This window comes from Eublepharis macularius, chromosome 9 (assembly GCF_028583425.1).
Source record: "Eublepharis macularius isolate TG4126 chromosome 9, MPM_Emac_v1.0, whole genome shotgun sequence".
In the NCBI taxonomy this organism is placed as follows: domain Eukaryota; kingdom Metazoa; phylum Chordata; class Lepidosauria; order Squamata; family Eublepharidae; genus Eublepharis; species Eublepharis macularius.
In genome coordinates this window covers 70,819,757-70,839,591 of record NC_072798.1, presented here as the reverse complement: position 1 = coordinate 70,839,591, position 19,835 = coordinate 70,819,757, and the positions used below count along the sequence as shown (strand labels likewise).

General features: G+C 45.7%; 1 protein-coding gene across 1 annotated transcript in view; it reads right to left on the bottom strand.

Moving 5' to 3' along the window:
* The window catches only part of ADAMTS20 (ADAM metallopeptidase with thrombospondin type 1 motif 20), a 93,491-nt gene extending 74,107 nt beyond the window's left edge, over positions 1 to 19,384 (bottom strand). Inside the window, exons 1-3 of the mRNA XM_054989207.1 lie at positions 19,303 to 19,384; positions 14,616 to 14,956; positions 3,707 to 3,872 (exon numbers count right to left, since the gene is read on the bottom strand). Of these exons, the coding sequence (XP_054845182.1) occupies positions 3,707 to 3,872; positions 14,616 to 14,956; positions 19,303 to 19,384 (589 nt within the window). The remainder of the gene's footprint in view (positions 1 to 3,706; positions 3,873 to 14,615; positions 14,957 to 19,302) is intronic.
* Between the last annotated feature and the right edge of the window lie 451 nt (positions 19,385 to 19,835).

The window sequence follows — 19,835 nt, the reverse complement described above, 5'->3', positions numbered from 1 at the left end:
TGTTCGAAAATGAATCTATCTTCTAGAAAATACAACTTCAGAGTAGTTCACAGTTCATGAAAGCTCTGTTCGCTAGACAGTGCAACCATTTTCAAACAGTGCTCCTCAATCCAACTCTAAAGGATACACGGACTAGAAACTTGCTTTTAAAAGACCAAACTGTGCAATTCCTTATATAATATTCTGTTCACAATACCAGTCTTATTTATTTACTACTTACTTCATTTATACCCAGCCTTTCTCCCCGGGGTGGGGGGTGGGGGAGCAAAGTGGCTTACATCATTCTCCTCTCCTTCATTTTAACCTCACAACCCTGTGGGGTAGGTTAGGCTGAAAGAATCTGACTGGCCCCGGGTCACCCAGTGAGCTTCCATGGCAGAGCGGGAATTCGAACCTGGGCCTCCCAGATCCTAGTTCAACACTAACCACTATACCACACTGGCTTTCAGTGTTAAATTACCAGTGCAGATTACCAGTCTTGCTTTATATCATTATAAAATTGGAAGCAAAAGACAGAAGGAAACTCAAATTATATGCTTCACCCATTTCTCCACCAGTCCACACACAAAATACAGGGGTTTGTTGTTTTTTTAAAAGCATTCTGGATCATTTATAGCTGTCTGAATATTCTTAATATGACAATTAATTCTAAATATGTTTGTATACCTCACCAAGCCTAACTGGCACTGATGCTCCTCCTAGAATTCCATCTAGAAATGCTGCCCAGAGAACATAAGTTCACACACACACACACACACACACACACACAAACCCATTAGTCACCAGTTATGTTGGAGCTTCTGCCAGGACATACAGCTGTCAAAAAGCTTTTGGTGCAAATAAATCACCCATTTTAAGTCTAGCCTTGTCCTCCTGACCCCTTCTTAGCTGGGCTCAGACTCACCAGAAGAGACAGGGTTCCAGTCTGAAGCAGATCATGAGATCCCAGAGATCCCCAACATCACAGGGTTTCCCTCAGATTCAGATCCTGTGGCTCCCAAGGCTGTACCCCAAGAGCCTTCAGTCAACACTTTGCCATTGGAAGCCCTGGGGGCCCCAGCTCCTGAGGCCATGGCCCAAGTTGAGACTGTGCCAACAAAAGTTGTTCCAGCAGCAGTGACAGCTATCCTATTGTCGGGCCAAAACAAGGACCACCAACTCTCCAGGCTCCACCACCCAGCAGCAGTCACAGAGATAGCAGGTCCACAGAAAAGCAGCCCAGCCGAGAGGCGGTGCCAGGCTGGCAGCCTGTGCTGCTCCTCTTGGGTCAGACCATGGTTCCAGTGGACCAGACAGGAATCTGGCCCTAGTTAAGCCTTGACAAGATGAGTCTCAGTGCTGCTTCCAGAGGAGGTGGGACTGCTTCCCTCTCAGACTTTTTAAGCCTTAGGCTGTGAGGGGAATCTTGCTGGATTAATCAGTTTGCAAGGCCCCAAATGTTGTGCTCTAGTTCTCGCACTCCATACACTGGCCCAGGTCCAGGCTACCCTGGAAGATTCTTCTTACGGCCACACATGGGTTCAGAACAAGTCTGGCGTTCTTTAATTTTAAATCTCACTAAGTGTTACAACATAGGCAATACTGTGCCAAATTGCTAGTCCAAGGCAACGAAAGAGAACTGCAACTGGCCTCAAGCCAACCAAACACAGGAAAAAGTAATTTGAATTAATCAGCCAAGATTCAGCACACACCTCCAGATTGCAAAAGCTCTTCATAAAAAGTGGGCACAAACCATGAGTCTCAAAGGAAGAATATACTACCTGTTCACATTTTTCAATTAATTTACAAACCCAGACATAACTTTTATATAACCCAAGGAAGTATTTCCACTTCCTATTATCTATGCTAGCTGCATTCTGTAGTGGAACTAAGTAATAAATACAAAGCAAAATGCAGCAAACCAATACGGTAATCTTTATTTTCTTTTTACCACTGTCAACAGGCAGACATGCACCATTTGTCTGTTCTAGAATCCTAATCCAAAATCCTACAGTGGATCCAACAAGCAAGCGCCATCACTACTTTCAGCCTGGGTAAAGTGTTTGCCAGACTGGGTATTCAAGATTAGCCAAAGCAGCTGTGTTGTATGAATCTATTAATGGTTGTTTTATAGAGAACAGCACCAGCAGGTTGTATCAGGACAGATACTTCAACAGCATCCAAACAGAAACTTTTCTCTACTTTGGTTCCAAACGGAGGCTTTTTTTCTTTAGCATCCACACATTGTTCTCTGCTCTTTGACTTCCAAGGCATTCCATGTTCTCGGTACAGTCTCTTTCTGGCTTGGTACAATCTTTTCAGAAATAACACACTCCATGCATGTTAGCAAGCCATCTGGGTGAGAAGGTGCACCTTTTAGAAGGTCCCACCTACACTGGTGCCATTTTCCTTGCCTCAGCCCATGCAACTGCCACCTCCCCCCATCACCACCAGAGGACTTTGTTAATAATAATAGTCACTGCTATTGTGCTATCTCATAATTCAGAGCCAAGAGCTCTGAATTCAGATCCTCTGAATTCCCACTTTCCTTTGGGAAAAAAGCAAATATTTATCACTTTGTGCAAGGGCTAAAGACTTACTTTTTAAAAAATGAAAGGTAGGCAGGTCCTGGTAATATACATTATTGCATGATAGTACAATAGCAATTACCAATTTTTATGAGCCTCAAAAAAGCCTTCTACTGGCATGGTGGAGGGAAATGTCAATAAAATGGCTGCTAACAAAGCTATGTCAGGAGAAATTTCCACTTAGCCTCGACCAGAACCAGGGCGTTTTCAGTCCTGGCTCCAACCTGGTGGAACGCTGTGGCCAACGAGACCAAGACACGGCAGGATTTGTTATCCTTCCGCCGGGAACAGCCTGCAAGACAGAGCTGTTCCACCAGGCGTACGGTTGAGACTGAGCTGGGCCCGTACCGGCCAAACAGAGTTGAACGCCCTCCCTACTAGAGGCATCCGCCATCACTGTTTTAACCTACCGCGCAGGTAATTTTAATATGGTGGATTAGGTGGCAGACTGATTGATCAACTGACTACTCCTTCGCTGCTTTTTTGTACCTTTTAAAATATTTATATTGCACTGTTTTATATGGTTATTTTAAAATTGTAAAATATAAGTTCTTAGTGTGTTGTTTTGCAGAGTGTAATCCGCCCTGAGCCTGCTAGTCGGGGAAGGCGGAACAGAAATCGAAAGCAAATAAATAAATAAATGGGCACTCTGCTGCCAGTATGAAATGAAGAATCCTCACCATGTAGATGCAGCCACAGCTATCACTTATCCCACTTTTCCGAAGTAATCTTGTATGCAACATAAATAGCAGGCAGATTTTATATGTAAGAACACAAGTCTTTATGCATTCATTAACATTTTTAAAGAATACGTTCAATAAACTGCTGATCTTTAGGAATCCACCGGACCTGAAACTGAGATAAATTTGCATCACTGTTTTAAGCTTAGCTGTTCCTGAAAAAGAGCTGCTGTAGCACAGTGGTTAAGTGGTTCGGCTGCAAATCAGCACTCTACTGGTTCGAATCCCACTACTGCCATGAGCTCAGTAGCTGGCCTTGGGTAAGGCAATCCTCTCAGCCCCAGATCTCCAGCTGTATTGTGGGGGTAATAATAACACTAACTTGTTCACCGCTCTGGGTGAAGCACTAATCTGTCTAGAAGAGCAGTATATAAGTGCAGTTATTATTATTATTATTACCTGAAATTTCACAAGGTTTATAAGAATTCTGACTTGAATCTTTTTTACATTCTTCATATCTGTATATAAGATGGGGTTTGTTATGTTCATCTTCATGTTCATCTGCATCTGTTGTCATCAAGGGTTCTAGAAAGTATTTACTATCATGGGATCTAAATGTGCCCATCTGAAAGAAAAAAGAGAAGGAGTCAATGGAACAATCCTTAGGAGAAGCCTCAGAGCAAGAGTCTAAAGCATTAAGAAACAGGAAGCTGGAAGCACTTTGAACACCTTGAAAAGGAGCCAATTTTAGTTATATTATGTCTCATCTCTTATAGAAGAAAAGTAATTTCAAGCTTATTGATGGTGATATATTTATAGGAATATAATTGGTTTCTAGAAGCAAAGGCAATAGTGCTTCTAAGTCTAGACTTCACAGCTCTAACAAAGGTATATAAAGCTGTCAAAAAAAAGAAGCTGCATGTATTACAGTGGAACCTATCAATTAACAAATTAGCAATTATCAAGTGTATGATTGTTTTCTGTACTTCCACTAATGTAACAGTAACATTACTCGCTAACAGGTAAAGCAAGTATCTGTAATGCCTGGCATAAAATGTTAATTAGGAAGAACATTCTAAAAAAACAAATGAATCTAACAGTCCCAATTAAAAGTACCTTCATATGTACAACATGTCAGGAATTGGATTTGAAAAATAAGTTGGGAAACCATAAGGACTCACAAGAGCGGTATAAGTTAATTGCTAAGTCATACTCCTTCACAGTGTAATAGCATATACTTGCCAAACTCCAGGACAAGCTTAGTTTCCTGCTCAGCTGAACTGAATCTCAGCAATTGCCCTATGTAATAATTTGCTTATTTGTTTTAAATCTTTTTAAACCTTTGCCTTTTGGACCTTTAATTCAGCTCCTCCTTATTTTCTCTTAGAGTTATACCTCAGGAGGATTCTGGTCACACTCAACACTTTTTATTTCCACTCACACAGAGCTCCAAGTGGCAGGGAAATGGCCATTTAAACAGCGGGGCTTGGGTAGCCGGCCGAGAACTCCTGGCCAGCCAGCCAAGCCCCACTGTTTAAATGATCAGCTGCTTGTCAGGGATCTCCCTGAAAAGCAGCTGATCCACAGGTTTAAATGCCCCTTTCCTTGCCATTTTGCAGTGGCACGGAAACGGGCATTGGTGTTAAAACAAACCAAACGAACCAGCAGACCAGTTCGTGGAAATTCATGGAAACAAGCTTCCATGAACTGCTGGTTCACGAACCACGAACCGGGCCGGTTCGTGGGTTGGTTTGGTTCGTATTCTGGCTCGTGCCCATCTCTATTCTCTACTTTACCCAAGCTTCCACTTCGAGAACACCTTCCCTTTTGTGTTTGCGTGACTTTTATGTTGCTGCCTCCCTGACTCCCCCAAAGGTTTTCACTGCCACCAAAGGCTTTTTTGCCTTAGACCTCCTCAGTTTAAATGGTCAGAGGAAGGCTTGTTATAAATGGTGATTCAACAGAACATAAGAAAATTGGTGTGACGGCTGCAGACTTCTAATATTGGTTTCAGAATAGTTCTTAAACTTGACGGTTTCAAAAATAATTATATATTCTTAAAGGTATATTCACAGACTCAGTCACACAGAGTAATTTTCCACACAGGTCTTCACTGACAGAATAAATTCTCTTCTCATCCACACAGACACAGATTCACTCAGGCATTTCCACACAGCTTGCCTGACCTATATATTCTTTTTGTCAGATATACACAAATTGACCCACATGCACACACAGTTTGCCTGACTGAGACAGAATTAGGCTCTCAGGCTTCCACACAATTTGCTTGATTTAGCCAGAATCCTTTCTCTAAGGCACTCAAAGACAGACAAAACCAGAATCTCCTGGTGGGTTAACTTTCTTTCAGAGATACACAGATACAGACTCTCTCACAGGGTCCACACAGTTTGCTTAACTCAGCTAGAATAAATACGTTCTCTCAGCAGTTCACTCCACCCCCTAGGGTACAGCTACTATCTGACAATAGCAGTCTCCATTCACCCATCCAGCCCACCCCTTCTTTCCTTAGGGGCCTGCATTTAAAGCCGCATTAACAAATATTGAAAAAACCCACATTAACATGCAGAAATAAAATCAAAATACATTACATGCAAAACATTACACGGTAAACAAAGGTTTATCCACAATGTGTGTAAGCACAGTTTGCACAATTATTTCTGTCCTCCTCTTGTATTCCAGCACAACTGGAATATTCAGAGCTTTTTAAATAATCTACATGCTATCAATACAAAGATAATAATTCAAAACTGTGAGAACAGCATACCTTAAGGACTGCCTATTCTCACATAATCCAACTGGACCATTACAAAAATATTCATTGGCCCTGCTTCTGGTCCCCTCCCCCTCATTTGAGGCTATATGGTTGATAACTCAAGAAAAGACCTTCTCAATCACAGCACAAAAACTGGAGAATTACCACCCTTCTGTTCATTCTATAATTATCTTCTGCTAGCAGGTGAAAACTTTTTTCTTTTGTTTGGCATTTCCTGATAATTTCTCCTGTTTGTTTAATTGCTGTTTTACATATATGTTCTATTTTTAAAGTTGATTTTTAATTTCTTTTTTAACTACTCTCCCCACAACCTTGAGAGCCCTAATTTGACGGAAAGGGTGGGACACAATTTTTAAATAATATCAAAGAAATAAATGATTGTTACACACTGAAAAGATATCTGGTCAGTATAGGCCAAAGCACTTCAATAACTAAAGTTGTACAACCCGTGTTTATAAAGTCATGAAAAATTACAATATAATAAAGTGATGAAAAAGTAAACACAATGGAGACATGAATGCTAGTTCAGGTAAATGTCCTAGACTATAACTAAAAGACTGCAGTAAGTTGGTATTCATTCACCGACACAGAAATAGATAAGACACAAGATATATATATGAGTATATATTCCCTGTATATTCTTCATTCATAGGGACATCATAACACATACATATTCTTTCTAGCTACTTTGAATGCTGTATGGAGAGAATATAGGTTAGCAGATACTTTACAGATTGCTTCCAGTTTATGTCATAGCGACGACAAGAATGAAATGGGATAGACAAACTACCTGAAATTCAATGAAATTGGGCAATGGTAGCATGAATACCCACATCTCCCTAGCTACTCAGCAGCATGTCTTTAGAGAGAAATTCTTCAGAGAGGGTACCTACTCCTGCAAATTTGGTAAAATATGGTAAAAAAATGACACACACACAGCGTCACCATAAATTTCCAAATTGAGTTTCCCATAAGAAACAATGGCAGAATTTTATGGCATTTGCTCTATATTACAGAACCAAACTGGAGAATGAATTCAGTATTCTCCGAATTCCATTTTTTTTCCAGTTCAGTATTATCAAGCTGAATTAACCATTTTTTTCCTGTGCACACTCCTATATACAACCATTTCCTTCTTCCAGATACATCAAAGAACCAAGCTTTGCCTACATCTCTTAGAAATTCTCTTCCCTGAGAGGTCTTTATAGACAGCCCACAGGAGCAAGCATGAGAATGAGTTTATTTTTAAAAAATAAGTATAAGATTAATAACGCTTATAGTGACCCTGCAAAGGGGTAGGGAGAGTGAGCAAAGGTCTCGTTTGGCCCTTTGGCTTAAGACCAAGGGTTTCCTGCCCTTGCTGTCTATAAACAACTAACTATACATGATAAAACAAAACTATGCCTTCAAACAGCAAGTAAGTTTGAAACAGCCTTTTTCAAATTCTAGTTTTTTAAAAAATTAAAATACCATTGCAGTGTGATAAAAAGACTGTTTTAACCCCCGCCACGTGGCCATGAGGTCAAATTCTGCCTTTTTATCTACACGTTTAAATCCTATTTACTTCAGTGGGAGTTATACATGCATGAAGAGAACAAAAGCCCTTTGATTTGTGTACACAGTATACTAAATGGAAGCATACATGCTGGAAGGATCTTTTAAGAGTCTATGAGAAAAGCAAGAGGGAAATAGCACACTGAAAAATATTGACGACACTTCAGCAAGGTGGCTTAAATTCTGTTTAAATTTACTAGGTATGCACTGAGCATTAAAAAAAATGTTTATTCTTAACCCCCCCACCACCACCACCACCACCAAAGGCAACAAACAGATGATTGACTGAAGTATTGGCACAAAAAGGACAATTCATGCTTGCACTACTGCAAAACTACACCATGTAGATTTGCTCTTGGTCATGTTCCATAACTTACATCACAGAGGTAACATCTGGGCAATAGAAAAACTAGGTCTAACAGTTAATAACATTCTTACAGAATACAATATAATAAAATGTTTATCTTACAGAATGCAACGAAATCTTTTGTAATATCACAGGAGTTGCCTTATGAGACAGAACAGTATTCTAGAAAATTGTACCTTTTTCCAACAGAGGAAACAGTATGTTCTTTAGAAGAAGCCATAGGAACATTTATACAATAAAACTGAATTTAAGATTGCTATGTTACAGAAACATAGAGCGGAATGATACGCGAAGGGTCTCGTAGTCCAACCTCTTGCACAATGCAGTATATTCACTGCTACCTCCCTCTCTCAGAGCTAAACTACAAGAGACGAATTACACATGGATTCGCACGTGAAGGGAGTCACAAGGTTAGCCGGGAAGCTGAGTTTTAAAAGAGATCGGAAGGCTTTGTTAATTTCCCCTCTCTACAAAGCCAGCAAAGATCACTCCTCAGAGAGTTCGCTAATTTCCTCTTTGCTTCCTGCTCTGTCAGTTTCACCTCCCCTTCTAGGAGGCGAAGAGGAAATAAACCCCCTGAGGAGCGATCTGGGGCGGGGGGGGGTGAACTCTATGGCATTATATTCTGCTGAGCTCCCTCCCATCCACAAACCCTGCTTTCCCCAGGCTCTACCCACAAAATCCCCAGGAATTTCCCGAGAGTTGGGAAAATGCAGAATTTTCCAACCCAGAGCTCCCAACCTACATACAACTGTATTACTGCTCTGTTTCATGGCCCACTCCAAGGTTGTTCTATTTTAGGCCTCTAGACTACCTTTATGGCATGTTTAGCTATGGGGCAGGTGTGCAAAAACATCTATGATCTTCTTGGTCAAATCCATCAACCCCTATATTTCTAGCTATATCCATGAAAGGTGATAAACATTCCTTAAACCTCAAATTGAATGATATGGATAAGACGCTTAGACTATTTTAACTAATGTCTTAAGATTGTTGATGATTTTATAGTTTTATGATTAATTTATTGTATTTTATGAACGTTGTGAGCCCATAAATAAAGAGATCACAGCTGACTGTACAGAATGGTATCTTCCATCCTGCTTTTCTTAACAGTCTTGTGTATCAACTCAGTTAAATAACGATGAATATTTTACCTCTTGGTTTTTCTGTATGGTCTATGTTTGAGAGGCCATTTTGATCCACATGGAGTCAGTGAAATCCTCGTAGATCTGGTTGCCCATTTTTGTAGGGAGCGAAAACTGACCAATGAAGTGACAGTAAAAGAAAAATATAGAACTTAGAAAATGTTGTTAGTTTGCACCACTAGAACGATCTCTACATTATGTCTGCCTGAAAATGATCAGACATTCTCTTTAGATTCCAAGGTATCATTATACATTCCCATGTCCTTTGGTAATTTGTAGAAAACTTTGTGTGCTGTTAAATTAGGATCCCTGTTGCCTTTCTAACATTCTGTTAATATCTATATTCCTAAAACTATATTGACTTCATCACTGGTTTAAACAACATTTCAACTAAAACTACATTTTTGATTTACTGGAGTTTAAACTGTACTCTTATAACTGCTTCAAATATAACAAAATTTTACACATTGAAAAACTCTTCCCTGTAAGAAATGTTACCGCCGCCGCCACCAGCTCCACGGCACTCCGTGTGCTGGGGCAGCCAGCTTGCCGCGTCGGCAGCACAGGGCAGCTGGGCAGGCGAACTGCGCGGAGGGCCTCCTAGCCCTGCATTCAGCCGCCTGCGCAGCAAGCCAGCCGCCCCAGCACATAGAGCGCCACGGAGCTGGTGGTGGTGGCGACGGCAAGGGCGTGCACTGGGGCAGCTGGCTTGCTGCACGGGTGGCTAAGCGCAGGGCTAGGAGACCCTCCGCGTGCGGCAAGCCAGCCAGCCGCCCCAGCACACACCCGTGCCGCTGCCGCCAGCTCCGCAGCACACCGGGCACTGGAGCGGTCAGCTTGCTGCGCGGGCGGCATGCCTCCCGCCCTGCGTGATGACGTCACGAAAGTCACATCATCACATAGCGCTGGGAGCGCACGCACAAACCCAGGCAGGGTTGCATGGGCGCCTACGCCTGTAGATCTGGCCCTGGAGGAACCTCAGCATGGTGCAATACCATAGAGGCCACCTACTAAAGCAGCCATTTCCTACGGGGGAACCAATCACTGTAGTCTAGAGATCAGCTGTAATTCCAGAACTCTGGGAGATCAGAAGGTTAACAACCGATATCTGTGCAAGGTTTTCAATGGAAGTACTTTCCATACAGTAATTTTGTTACGTTTGCAGTAAGCCATTAAACACTAGCCCTTTTACAGGCAATAAAACTGTAGTCAGAATACCAAATATTTATTTCAGTATAGCACTCTACAGACCTAAGTTTTACATATTTCATTAAAACTGAACTGATGCAATACATAGAAAGAATATTATATTCCCGTAACCAGTATGCTTCATAATCATTATACCAAAGTGAGACCCCCACCTCCCCCTGAGCCCCCTTTCCCCCAACCCCAACCCCACTTACCTTTCCCGAAGGCCGGAGCAGGCATCTCCTCCGCTGCAGCGGCCAGCAGGGTGACAGGGAAGGCCGCAGCCAGCGCCTCCGCCACCCGTGCCGCTACTTCGGCCGCGGCGGCAGCCAGCACAGTGGCAAGGAAGGCTGCAGCCGGTGCCTCTGCTGCCCACGCCGCTGCTTCAGCCGCCGCCAGGATGTTCCAGGTAAGTGGGGTGTTCATGGGAGGGAGCCCTTTAAAAGGCCCCGAAGCTTCCCAAAGCAATCCTGATAGCTTCGGGAAGCTTTGATTCAGTATTTCCGAATTGGGGCCATCACACTGGGCCCGATTAGGAAATACCAAATCTTTACAAATCGGGCCCGGTTTGGGTTTTTTTTCTGAACTAGGAACCCGAAGTGCACACTCCTAGTTAGTAGTTCGGCGTCACATTGCTCGCTAAATTTTACTAGAGCTCGCTTAAGACCAACCCTTGTTTGGGATAAAAGAACAGCATCATCAGCGTACATTAAGATTGGGACCTTTCACCAGCAGACTTCCTCTAAACCCAACACTGCACTCATAGGACAAGCGGGCTTGCCTAATGGAACATATAATGGATGAGCTAGATCCAGTCCTTAAGAAAATACTTGGAGCTAGGGTTGCCAGATCCCCCAGCTAGGGTTGCTCCCATACTCCACAGTAGCCCAATTCAGCCCAAATTGGCCCAAACCTGGCAACTGCGGTGCACGGGAATGGCATTGTGCTCCACAGTGGCCCAAATCCGGCCAAATTGTGCTGTACTGCTCGGGACCACGCCCTAGGAGGTGTGTTCCCCACAAACAGACACCAGCCAGGTAAGCGGGGGCAAGAGTGGGACCATCTTTGCTTGCTTCCACATGATGGCGGGAGCAAGTGCCCCTGTCTTGACAGCAGCAGTTCCCAAAATGAGAAGGGGGCGAGTAGCATCCACAAGCCCCATCCAAGTATCTCACTGTTGCTACTGCCTCTCTCCCAACCTCTTTCCCTCTGTTGTGTCACTGCAGAAGTACTGCCTCCCACACAGCCCAGCAATCAGCTTTCCTCTCCTTTCTACTTTCCTACCTGAGCCACATCATAAAGTACATTTCAGCTCAGATAAGAAAGGGGGAGGGCAGATTTAAAGGGCTAAAAAATGAGAGGTAATGCAGAGTTTAGCTCAACTGTTTTGAAGGCATAGCTTGGCTCCACCCACCTGATTGGCACTCCACAGTTCCTCCTTTGAGCAAGATCAAGGGAAGCTTTTCTTTGATCTGGCTCAAAAAAGAAAGGCCCTAGAGATCCACAATTTGAACTCACAAGAGTCCAGTGTTGTATGGAAGCTCCCTTTAAAATGATGCATGCTGCTCTCCATTAGAGGCAACGAAACCATGTGGAAGCACCTCTTTCAAAACACAGCTAATTGTAATTATCATGAACATGAAAACACCCAAGCAGAAAGTACAATATCCAAACAGTTCTATCCAAGTTAAATCAATAGGACTCATGCCCAATGATCTATGATATATGTGCTGATTTTAGTGCCGTTTGAAGGACTACTGGGGTTACAAATGCATGTACCAGAATTGTAAAACAATAAATTAAGAAGATAGCTGAATACCCCATTCTTTACAAGCTTCCAAAAAAACCAATGATCTAGAGACATCTGTATTCCTTAAATCAACACAAAATTCAAAAAACACTTGCTTCTAAAGAAGTCAAAATAAGGTTCTGCTGACATTACCAAAACATTAACTGAGCATAAATAAAAGTTGAATAACTAATTTCAAATCAGACTGAAAGTAAAAAGACCTGTTCCCACATGACCAAAAATTCCCTGCAGCAAAAACATAATCCATTTTGTTCATATGGTTCCTAACCTGCAAGCTCAGGTTACATTAAAGAACCCAAGGCCACTCTTGGTGTGCCAGCAGAAGACAATTATGTGACCATATGGGACAGTATCTTTTCAACAGTTGTACCAAGTCTGTAACTCCCTCCCCAAGGAAGTAAACTTTGCCTCATTCCTGGTGACACTGTCATCAGGGATCCAGAGGAGTTAGCCGTGTTAGTCTGTAGTAGCAAAGTAGTAAAGAGTCCAGTAGCACCTTTAAGACTAACCAACTTTACTGTAGCATAAGCTTTCGAGAACCACAGTTCTCTTCCGATGAAGAGAGTTCTGCATCTGTCGAAGAGAACTGTGGTTCTTGAAAGCTTATGCTACAGCAAAGCTGGTTAGTCTTAAAGGTGCTACTGGACTCTTTACCACCTTGTCATCAGGGAAACACCTTTTTTTAGGACATCATCTGGAACCTTAATTAAATAGCACTTGCTGTTACCTTTACTTTCTGTTTTTTGTATATCTTGCTTTCATTAGCAAGTTGATTTATTTAACATACTTATATGAATCTTTTCTTAAATTGCCTGCTGCCCATTTTAAAATAATTTTAGGCTCATTTATTAGGCGGTTTTCACATGCGCCCATAAGATCGCACGAAACTCACAGAACAAAGCATCTTCCTATCATGATTTCCCAGCACGATCCCCTTTAATGGCGTGATGATGTCAGAAATCGCGCCATTAAATGGGATCATGCCGGGAAATCATGCGAGGAAGATGCTTTGTTCTGTGAGATTCACGTGATCTTCCAGAGGCATTGGCCATGTGGAAACGGCCTTATTGTATTTTTGTTGGTTTTAATCACTGTTGCTTAAAGTTTCCTGTTAGATGTACCATGAACTTGTATCAACTAAAGGGCACAGTACATTATTTCCAATAAACGTGTACATTAAATAACCCAAAAATAAAATACCTTCCCACGTATGCTGCTTGCATAGTTCTGTTTCCCAATAACAAAGGAAGTCATAGAGATTTTGGCCTCAGACTTGGTTCCTTCGGCAAGGAGAGGCATACGAAAGAACTACAATAAACACTGCTTGCCTTGAACCTTGAGAGGCACATAGTGGAACAGAGAAATGGCCATTGTGATCAAGCTCACCTAGGGGACAGGAAGTCTCCCCATGTCCTAGAGTGGGTTGTGATGATTGCCCCAGTGGCCCCAGAGGAGGCACAGCCCCTTTAACAGCGGGTGGCAGCCTTACAGCTCATTCCTGGCCTGACTGGGGTCTCCTGGCCTCTAAGGTCTCCCATGCTCCTGTCACCTGTGTTCCTCCTGAGCTCAATGCAGGGTGTCTTATCCAGCAGGTAGGCTGTAGCGTCGTTCAGGGTGAGGAGTCCTGGGTAGCCTGACTGGGTTCTGCATGGAGCAGCCCCGCTCCCCTCTTACTGACTCTCTGAAACTGGACCTCTGTACCTTTTGCCTCGTCTCCGAGCCCGGCTGCTTGCAGCTCTTTCAGCTCTGCACCTCAGCTTCTTTGCTCCTTCTCGTCTCTCTCTCATTCTCCACCTCCACCACTCCGCTCTCTAATGCCCCACCTCTCCCTGGGCTGTGTGTCTTCCTTTTGAAGCTCCCACCCCACTGCTCCGCCCTGCCCTTCCAGCATGGCGTCTCGTGCTGACCCGTCACACAGGTATACAAGCAGCACATAAGAAAGAAAAGGGCAATGAATAAAGAGGAGAGAGGAATAGGTATGAGCAACAGCCCTTTAGTCTTCATTTGCATGACCGGAATACTACTTATCTACATCAGAAGGTTATTCTGGAGATGAATGAAGATAGTGTAGCATTTTCTGAAGTAAAATATCTATATATACACATTATGCTATTTATGTTGGTGACTGACATTACAAAATCACAGAGGAACAGTATCTCTTCCCAAAATCCTTTCAGGAAGGTACATTCTGCTGAAGTCTTTGGCTTCTCATATTTCCAAACCACAGTACAGTTCCATTGCATGTTTTGCTGTGAAAGGAGACCCTTCTCTTGCAGAAGACATCAGGGAGTGTGCCATTAAGGCAGAGGTAGAAGTTATACAAATGCGACATGTACATCCCCCAAAATAAACTATTTCAACTGGCCTACCACCAATGCTAAAAGGCAGGTGCCACCGTCTCTCACAGCAGTTAGCACTGCAGAAATGTTCCCGCTCAGCCATTAGCTCTTATGATCCATTCTTCAGACAAAAGGGACTGCACAGCAACAAACGGCAAACATAAAGCTTACCAGGCCACCACAGAGACTGAAGACCGCTGTGTGCGTTTCCTTTGCATTGACGTGTCCGCGGTAGAAACAGTGATGCAAATCAGAGGGGAGATGACTTTCTGCAGCCCCCATGTGGACTTCTGTATAATGAGGGCCAAGGAAGCTGGTGTCAGCACTCAAATTCAGCTGGAAAACCTGCCCGTAGGCTCTGAAGCGATAGTGGGTCCTGAAAGGAATGGACTCCGCTAGTGTACTCCTTTTCCTCCTTTTGAAATGATTCGTGTGAGGGAAAACCTCTCCAAATTCATTCACTCGCATCGGTGTCACTATTTCATATGATGAGAGATGTTTCACCAAAGTCTCTGCAATGAAATAGGACAGACTTTCAAAACAGTAGAGACAGCCCACAGAGTTTCTTGATCATTTGCTTATAGTCTATCAAAGTAGATGAGTCAAAACTGACAAATCTCCAGGGCAACTGCTATAATCAATCTGCTGTTTTAATAAGGGCCATACATACCCTCTGTGTGTTGTCACCAGCATATCTGAACCTGTAGACTATCCAGTTCAGAGCATAAGCTTTTGCTTTCGACACCATCCATTCCCTTGCAGCGTCCCTGGTTGAAGCCAAAAGCAGACCAGACAAGGCAGGCACGTGAGGCAACCAGTTAGCAGGGCCAACTCATGAGAAGCTGGCCCCTTTAAAATCACCTGCTTGGTCATGGCAGGGAAGGGGCAGGGCTGAGTGAGAACCACAGACACTTCCTTGCCCTCTTGTAATGCTGGGCCTCCTCATGAGGAGGCAGAGCCTCATTTGGAACAGCATGACCTTGTGCAGAGGAATATGAGGGAGATATTCCAGCAAGCCAAGAAGGAATGAAGAAGGCTGGGAAGGAGCTGTCCAGGGAGAGGCAGAAAGGTAACAAGGTGGTTGCAACCCCCTTTTCTCTCCATTCTGAGGCCTAGCTGAGCCTTCTCTGCTTCACAATGGGTTTACTAGTGTGAGTAGACACTGCCCCCTTGCACACACTTAGGGCCAAGCTACAAGTGACGAATGACACAGGTTGGACACCTGTCAGCTTCCCTCAATTTTTGATGGGAAATTTAGGCATCCTAGTCTTGCAGCTTGGCTCTCCAACTGCCATCTAATGGACTTTTCAACTGTCACTTGTCCAACATTCCGCCAAGCTGCCTACATTTCCCATCAAAACTTGAGGGAAGTTGACAAGTATCCAACCTGGGCCATTCGTCACTTGTAGTTTGGCTCACAGAGTTTCAGAGTAGGACCTGGGAGACCCAGGTTCGAGTCATCACTCTGCTGTGGAAGCAGAGTGTAACTTTGCAGAGAGTAACTTTGATCCAGTCACACAATCTCAGCCTAATCTACCTTTCAGATTATGGGGATAATGGAAGCAAGAAGAATTATGTATGCTGCTTTCTAGAGAAAGGCACTATATAAATGAAGTAAATTAAGAAATATAGGCGAAGATAGAGGGGCAGATACCAGGTAAGTTGTTTAGAGGGCAGGGCCGGATCTACGGGCGCAGGCACCCGGTGCAACCCTGCCTGGGGTTGTGCGCGTGCGTGTGTGCACGCGCGCTCCCAGCGCTGTGTCACTTTTGTGACGTCATCACGCAGGGCGGGAGGCATGCCGCCCGCGCAGCAAGCTGGCCGCTCCAGCACCCGGTGTGCTGCGGAGCTGGCAGCGGCAGCACGGGTGTGCGTTGGGGCGGCTGGCTGGCTTGCCACACGCGGAGGGCCTCCTAGCCCTGTGCTCAGCCGCCCGCACGGCAAGCCCGCTCCCCCAGTGCATGCCCTCGCCGCCGCCGCCGCCAGCTCTGCGGCGCTCTGTGCACTGGGGCGGCCAGCTTGCCACGCGGGCGGCTGAACGCAGGGCTAGGAGGCCCGCCACGCGGTTGGCCTGCCCCACTGCCCTGTGCTGCCGACGCGGCAAGCCGGCTGCCCCAGCACACGGAGCGCCGCGGAACTGGTGGTGGCGAGAGCATGCGCTGCCGATAGGGCAGCTGGCTTCCCACATGGATGGCTGAGCACAGGGCTGGGAGGTCCTGTGCGCACAGCAAGCCAGGTGCCCCATCGGCGGGGCTGGCAAGGGCCTCCCAACCCTGCGCTCAGCCTCCCACGCAGGAAGCCACAGCGCGCTCGCAGGGTCTGGCAGCCGCTCCTGGCGCCCCCTCTTTGGCGGCGCCGGGGGAAGGCTACCCCCCTGCCCACCCCTCGATCCGGCCCTGCTAGAGGGTTTGAAGGAGATAAGGATATAGGGAAAGGTGAGCATATGGAGGCTGCCAAGAGGAGGGAAACAGAAAATAGTGTTAGGGAGGTGATATAGGGAATAGTGAAATACCCACTGCAACTCCTTGCAGGTTCCCCACCATGCAACTGGGCCATATGTGAGAGGCTGCCAGGAGGGGGGTAGGGGTAGGTTGAAGACAGGGGGCATAAAGGTGGAGATGTAAGCACAAAAAGGGGGAGAGGCTATGTGGGCAGGGAAGGGAAAGAGAATATGCTGGGGGAGAGGAAATTAGATGTTCACACACACACACACACACACACCGGAAGGCTCTGAGGGTTCCCTCTTGCCAGTGTATTTAATTCTCAACATGGCCAAATCTATGGATACTTAAATCCAAAGACTGGAACCATGAACAGACAAGACAGATTTATCTACAACCCAGAGAAAAAACTCAGGTTTGCATAAAAATCTGAAATCTTTTTTTAAAAGTACACTGGGGGTTTTAAAATCCCTCAATATAACAGAAGTGCCACCTGTAGCTTTAAGGAATAAATGCCCTTTGCTAGCTAGGTAACCACAGTAAGACTTGACTTGTCAGTAAAAGGTAGGGGGAGTGGCAGGGTCCTTTCCAGAGTTGTTTTGGACTTTGAGGGAGGATTCATTGGGGGCAGGCCCAGCAGCAACCGTAGGGCAAGTTGCATGACTCACCCAAGCCTGACTGCTTGTTAATGTAAGCAGCAGCCACCTCACAAAAGCCAGTGTGGTAGAGTGGTTAGAGTTTCAAACTAGGATCTGAGAGCCCTAGGTTCAAATCCCCACTCGGCTGTGGGGCTCACTGGGTGACCTTGGGTCAGTTACACACACACAGCCTTATCTACTTTACAGGGTTGTTATAGGGAGAATGCGGAGGAGAAGAAAATGATGCGAGCTGCTTTGTGTTCTCGTTATGGAAAAAGGTGGGGTATAAATGAAGTAAAAAATAAATATAGCTGAAGATGGGATGACAGGAAAAAAAGTAGGTTGTTGGGTGGAAAGGAGAAAAGAAAGCACTGTGTAACTCAACCAGACTTTTCCCAGGGAGACACTACCAAGAGTCAAGAAGGAGGGAAAACTAAAGATGGAGAGAGGAAGACAAAGGCAACTGGGTTGCTGGGTGGGAAGAAGGTAGGAAAGAGGATGTGAGTGTTTTCAGGGAAAGGAAAGTGGAAATGGAGAGGGAAATGAAAATGAGATGTTCTCTGCAAGTTCTTGAGGGTCCAACAGTTTACAAAAATCTGAAATAAATAGTCTGACAGGGGTGTAACCTGTAGTCTATCATTCTGACAGACAAATAATTCCATTTAATATGTTCATCATGCACAGGTGAAACATCAAAACAGTTAGATCCTTTTAAGGTCATTTGGGCTCACACTCCTATCTGACATTCCCAACAATACCAATGTCTGTGTTTGGCTACTTTAGAGATTTTGTGCCATTTTTAAAAAAAAAACAAACAGGAAAATATACCCCTCACAAAATGAAACATAATCAGTCTAATCTCAGTGCATTGTGTAGCAATCTGGCTGGGAAAAGGTAAGGTATAAATGAACTAAATAATAAATATAGCTGGAGATGGGAGCACGGGGGTGGGGTGGGGGGAGTGGGTTGACTGGTGGGTGGGAAGAAGAAAAGAAAGCACTGTGCAACTCAACCAGACTTTTCCCAGGTGCTTGCAGAACAAGAAGAAAGCCCCGTTGCTTGTAGAACGACGAGGCAGAATTATTATAAATGAATTCTGGAGGACCGCCACTGCTGTTGCTTAACGTTTGCCAACCTCCAGATGGTGGCTGGAGATCAACTGGAATTACAACTTATTTCGGCAACAGATATCAGTTCTCCCGGGAGGAAATGTCTGGACTCTACAGCATTAGACCCAGCAGAGGCCCCGCCTCTCCCCAAACCCCACCCTCCCCAGGCTCCACCCCCCCCCCCCCAAATCTCCAGGAATTTCCCTACCCGGAGTGGGCAATCCTACCCGGAGCACTGCCCGGGCCGGAATCCACCACTTCCCTGGCTCTAAAGCCGGGCTCCCGGGCTGACTCCTGCCGTTTGACCAGTCCTTTAACAGGTGGATTATTAATCCCTTTTTTTCTAAGGGTGTAACCAATAGTTCTCTATCCCCGTTGAGTAACTAACTGCAACCCAATCCGACTTGCAGCGTACCTGACATGCCCTGCAAAGCAGGAATCTCGCACCTCCCTCGCTTTCGCTGCGCCTTTTCCTCGCACGTGCAAAATTCTCCCCCTCCCCTGTTGCGCACGCGCCTTCGCCTCACGCCGATGCCGCAGCTGAACGGTTCCTCGAAAGGCGTGCTGGGCATCTGCGGACGGCGGCTTGCAGCGCCCAGGAAGCCCCGGACTGCGCCGAGGAGACGCGACGCGCCCCCTCCCCGCTCTGCGGCCCCTTCCTTTACCTTACCTTGCCTGGGGTGCAGCTGGACTTCCCACGTCCTCGCGAAGAGAATGGCGAGGAGGCACAGCAGCCGCGCGAGACTCCGCATGGTTCCCTCGCCTTCCCCTTGCGGGAACCCGGCGCTCTTGCCGCCGCGTCCTTCGCCCTCAGCAGCGCTGCCTCAGCGGCCAGAGCAGCCAGCCGGCTGGACCGACCGCAGAGTGCGCGGCTCGTTCATGTTCCCTGCCGTGGCTGCCCGGCCTCCCTCGCTTCCCGCTGTGGCTCTCCCTCGCCGGCGAAAGCTCGATGCGTGCGGCTTTCCTCGGAGAAGCATTCGCTCCTTCCAGCGCTGCTCCGTCTCTCCCTTGCGCGCCGCACCCGGAGGGAAGGGTGCCAGCCTCCCTCGGACTCTGCGGCCACCCCGGGACCCCCGACATCAAAGCCTCTGCCCGCCCCCTTGGGGCAGGGACCTGGCCAGTGATTGGAGGAGCCTCGCGCTACCTTCCCTCACTCAGGCAGAGGCACGCGCGCCGGTCAGCGGCTCCTCGCCCGCTTCTAAG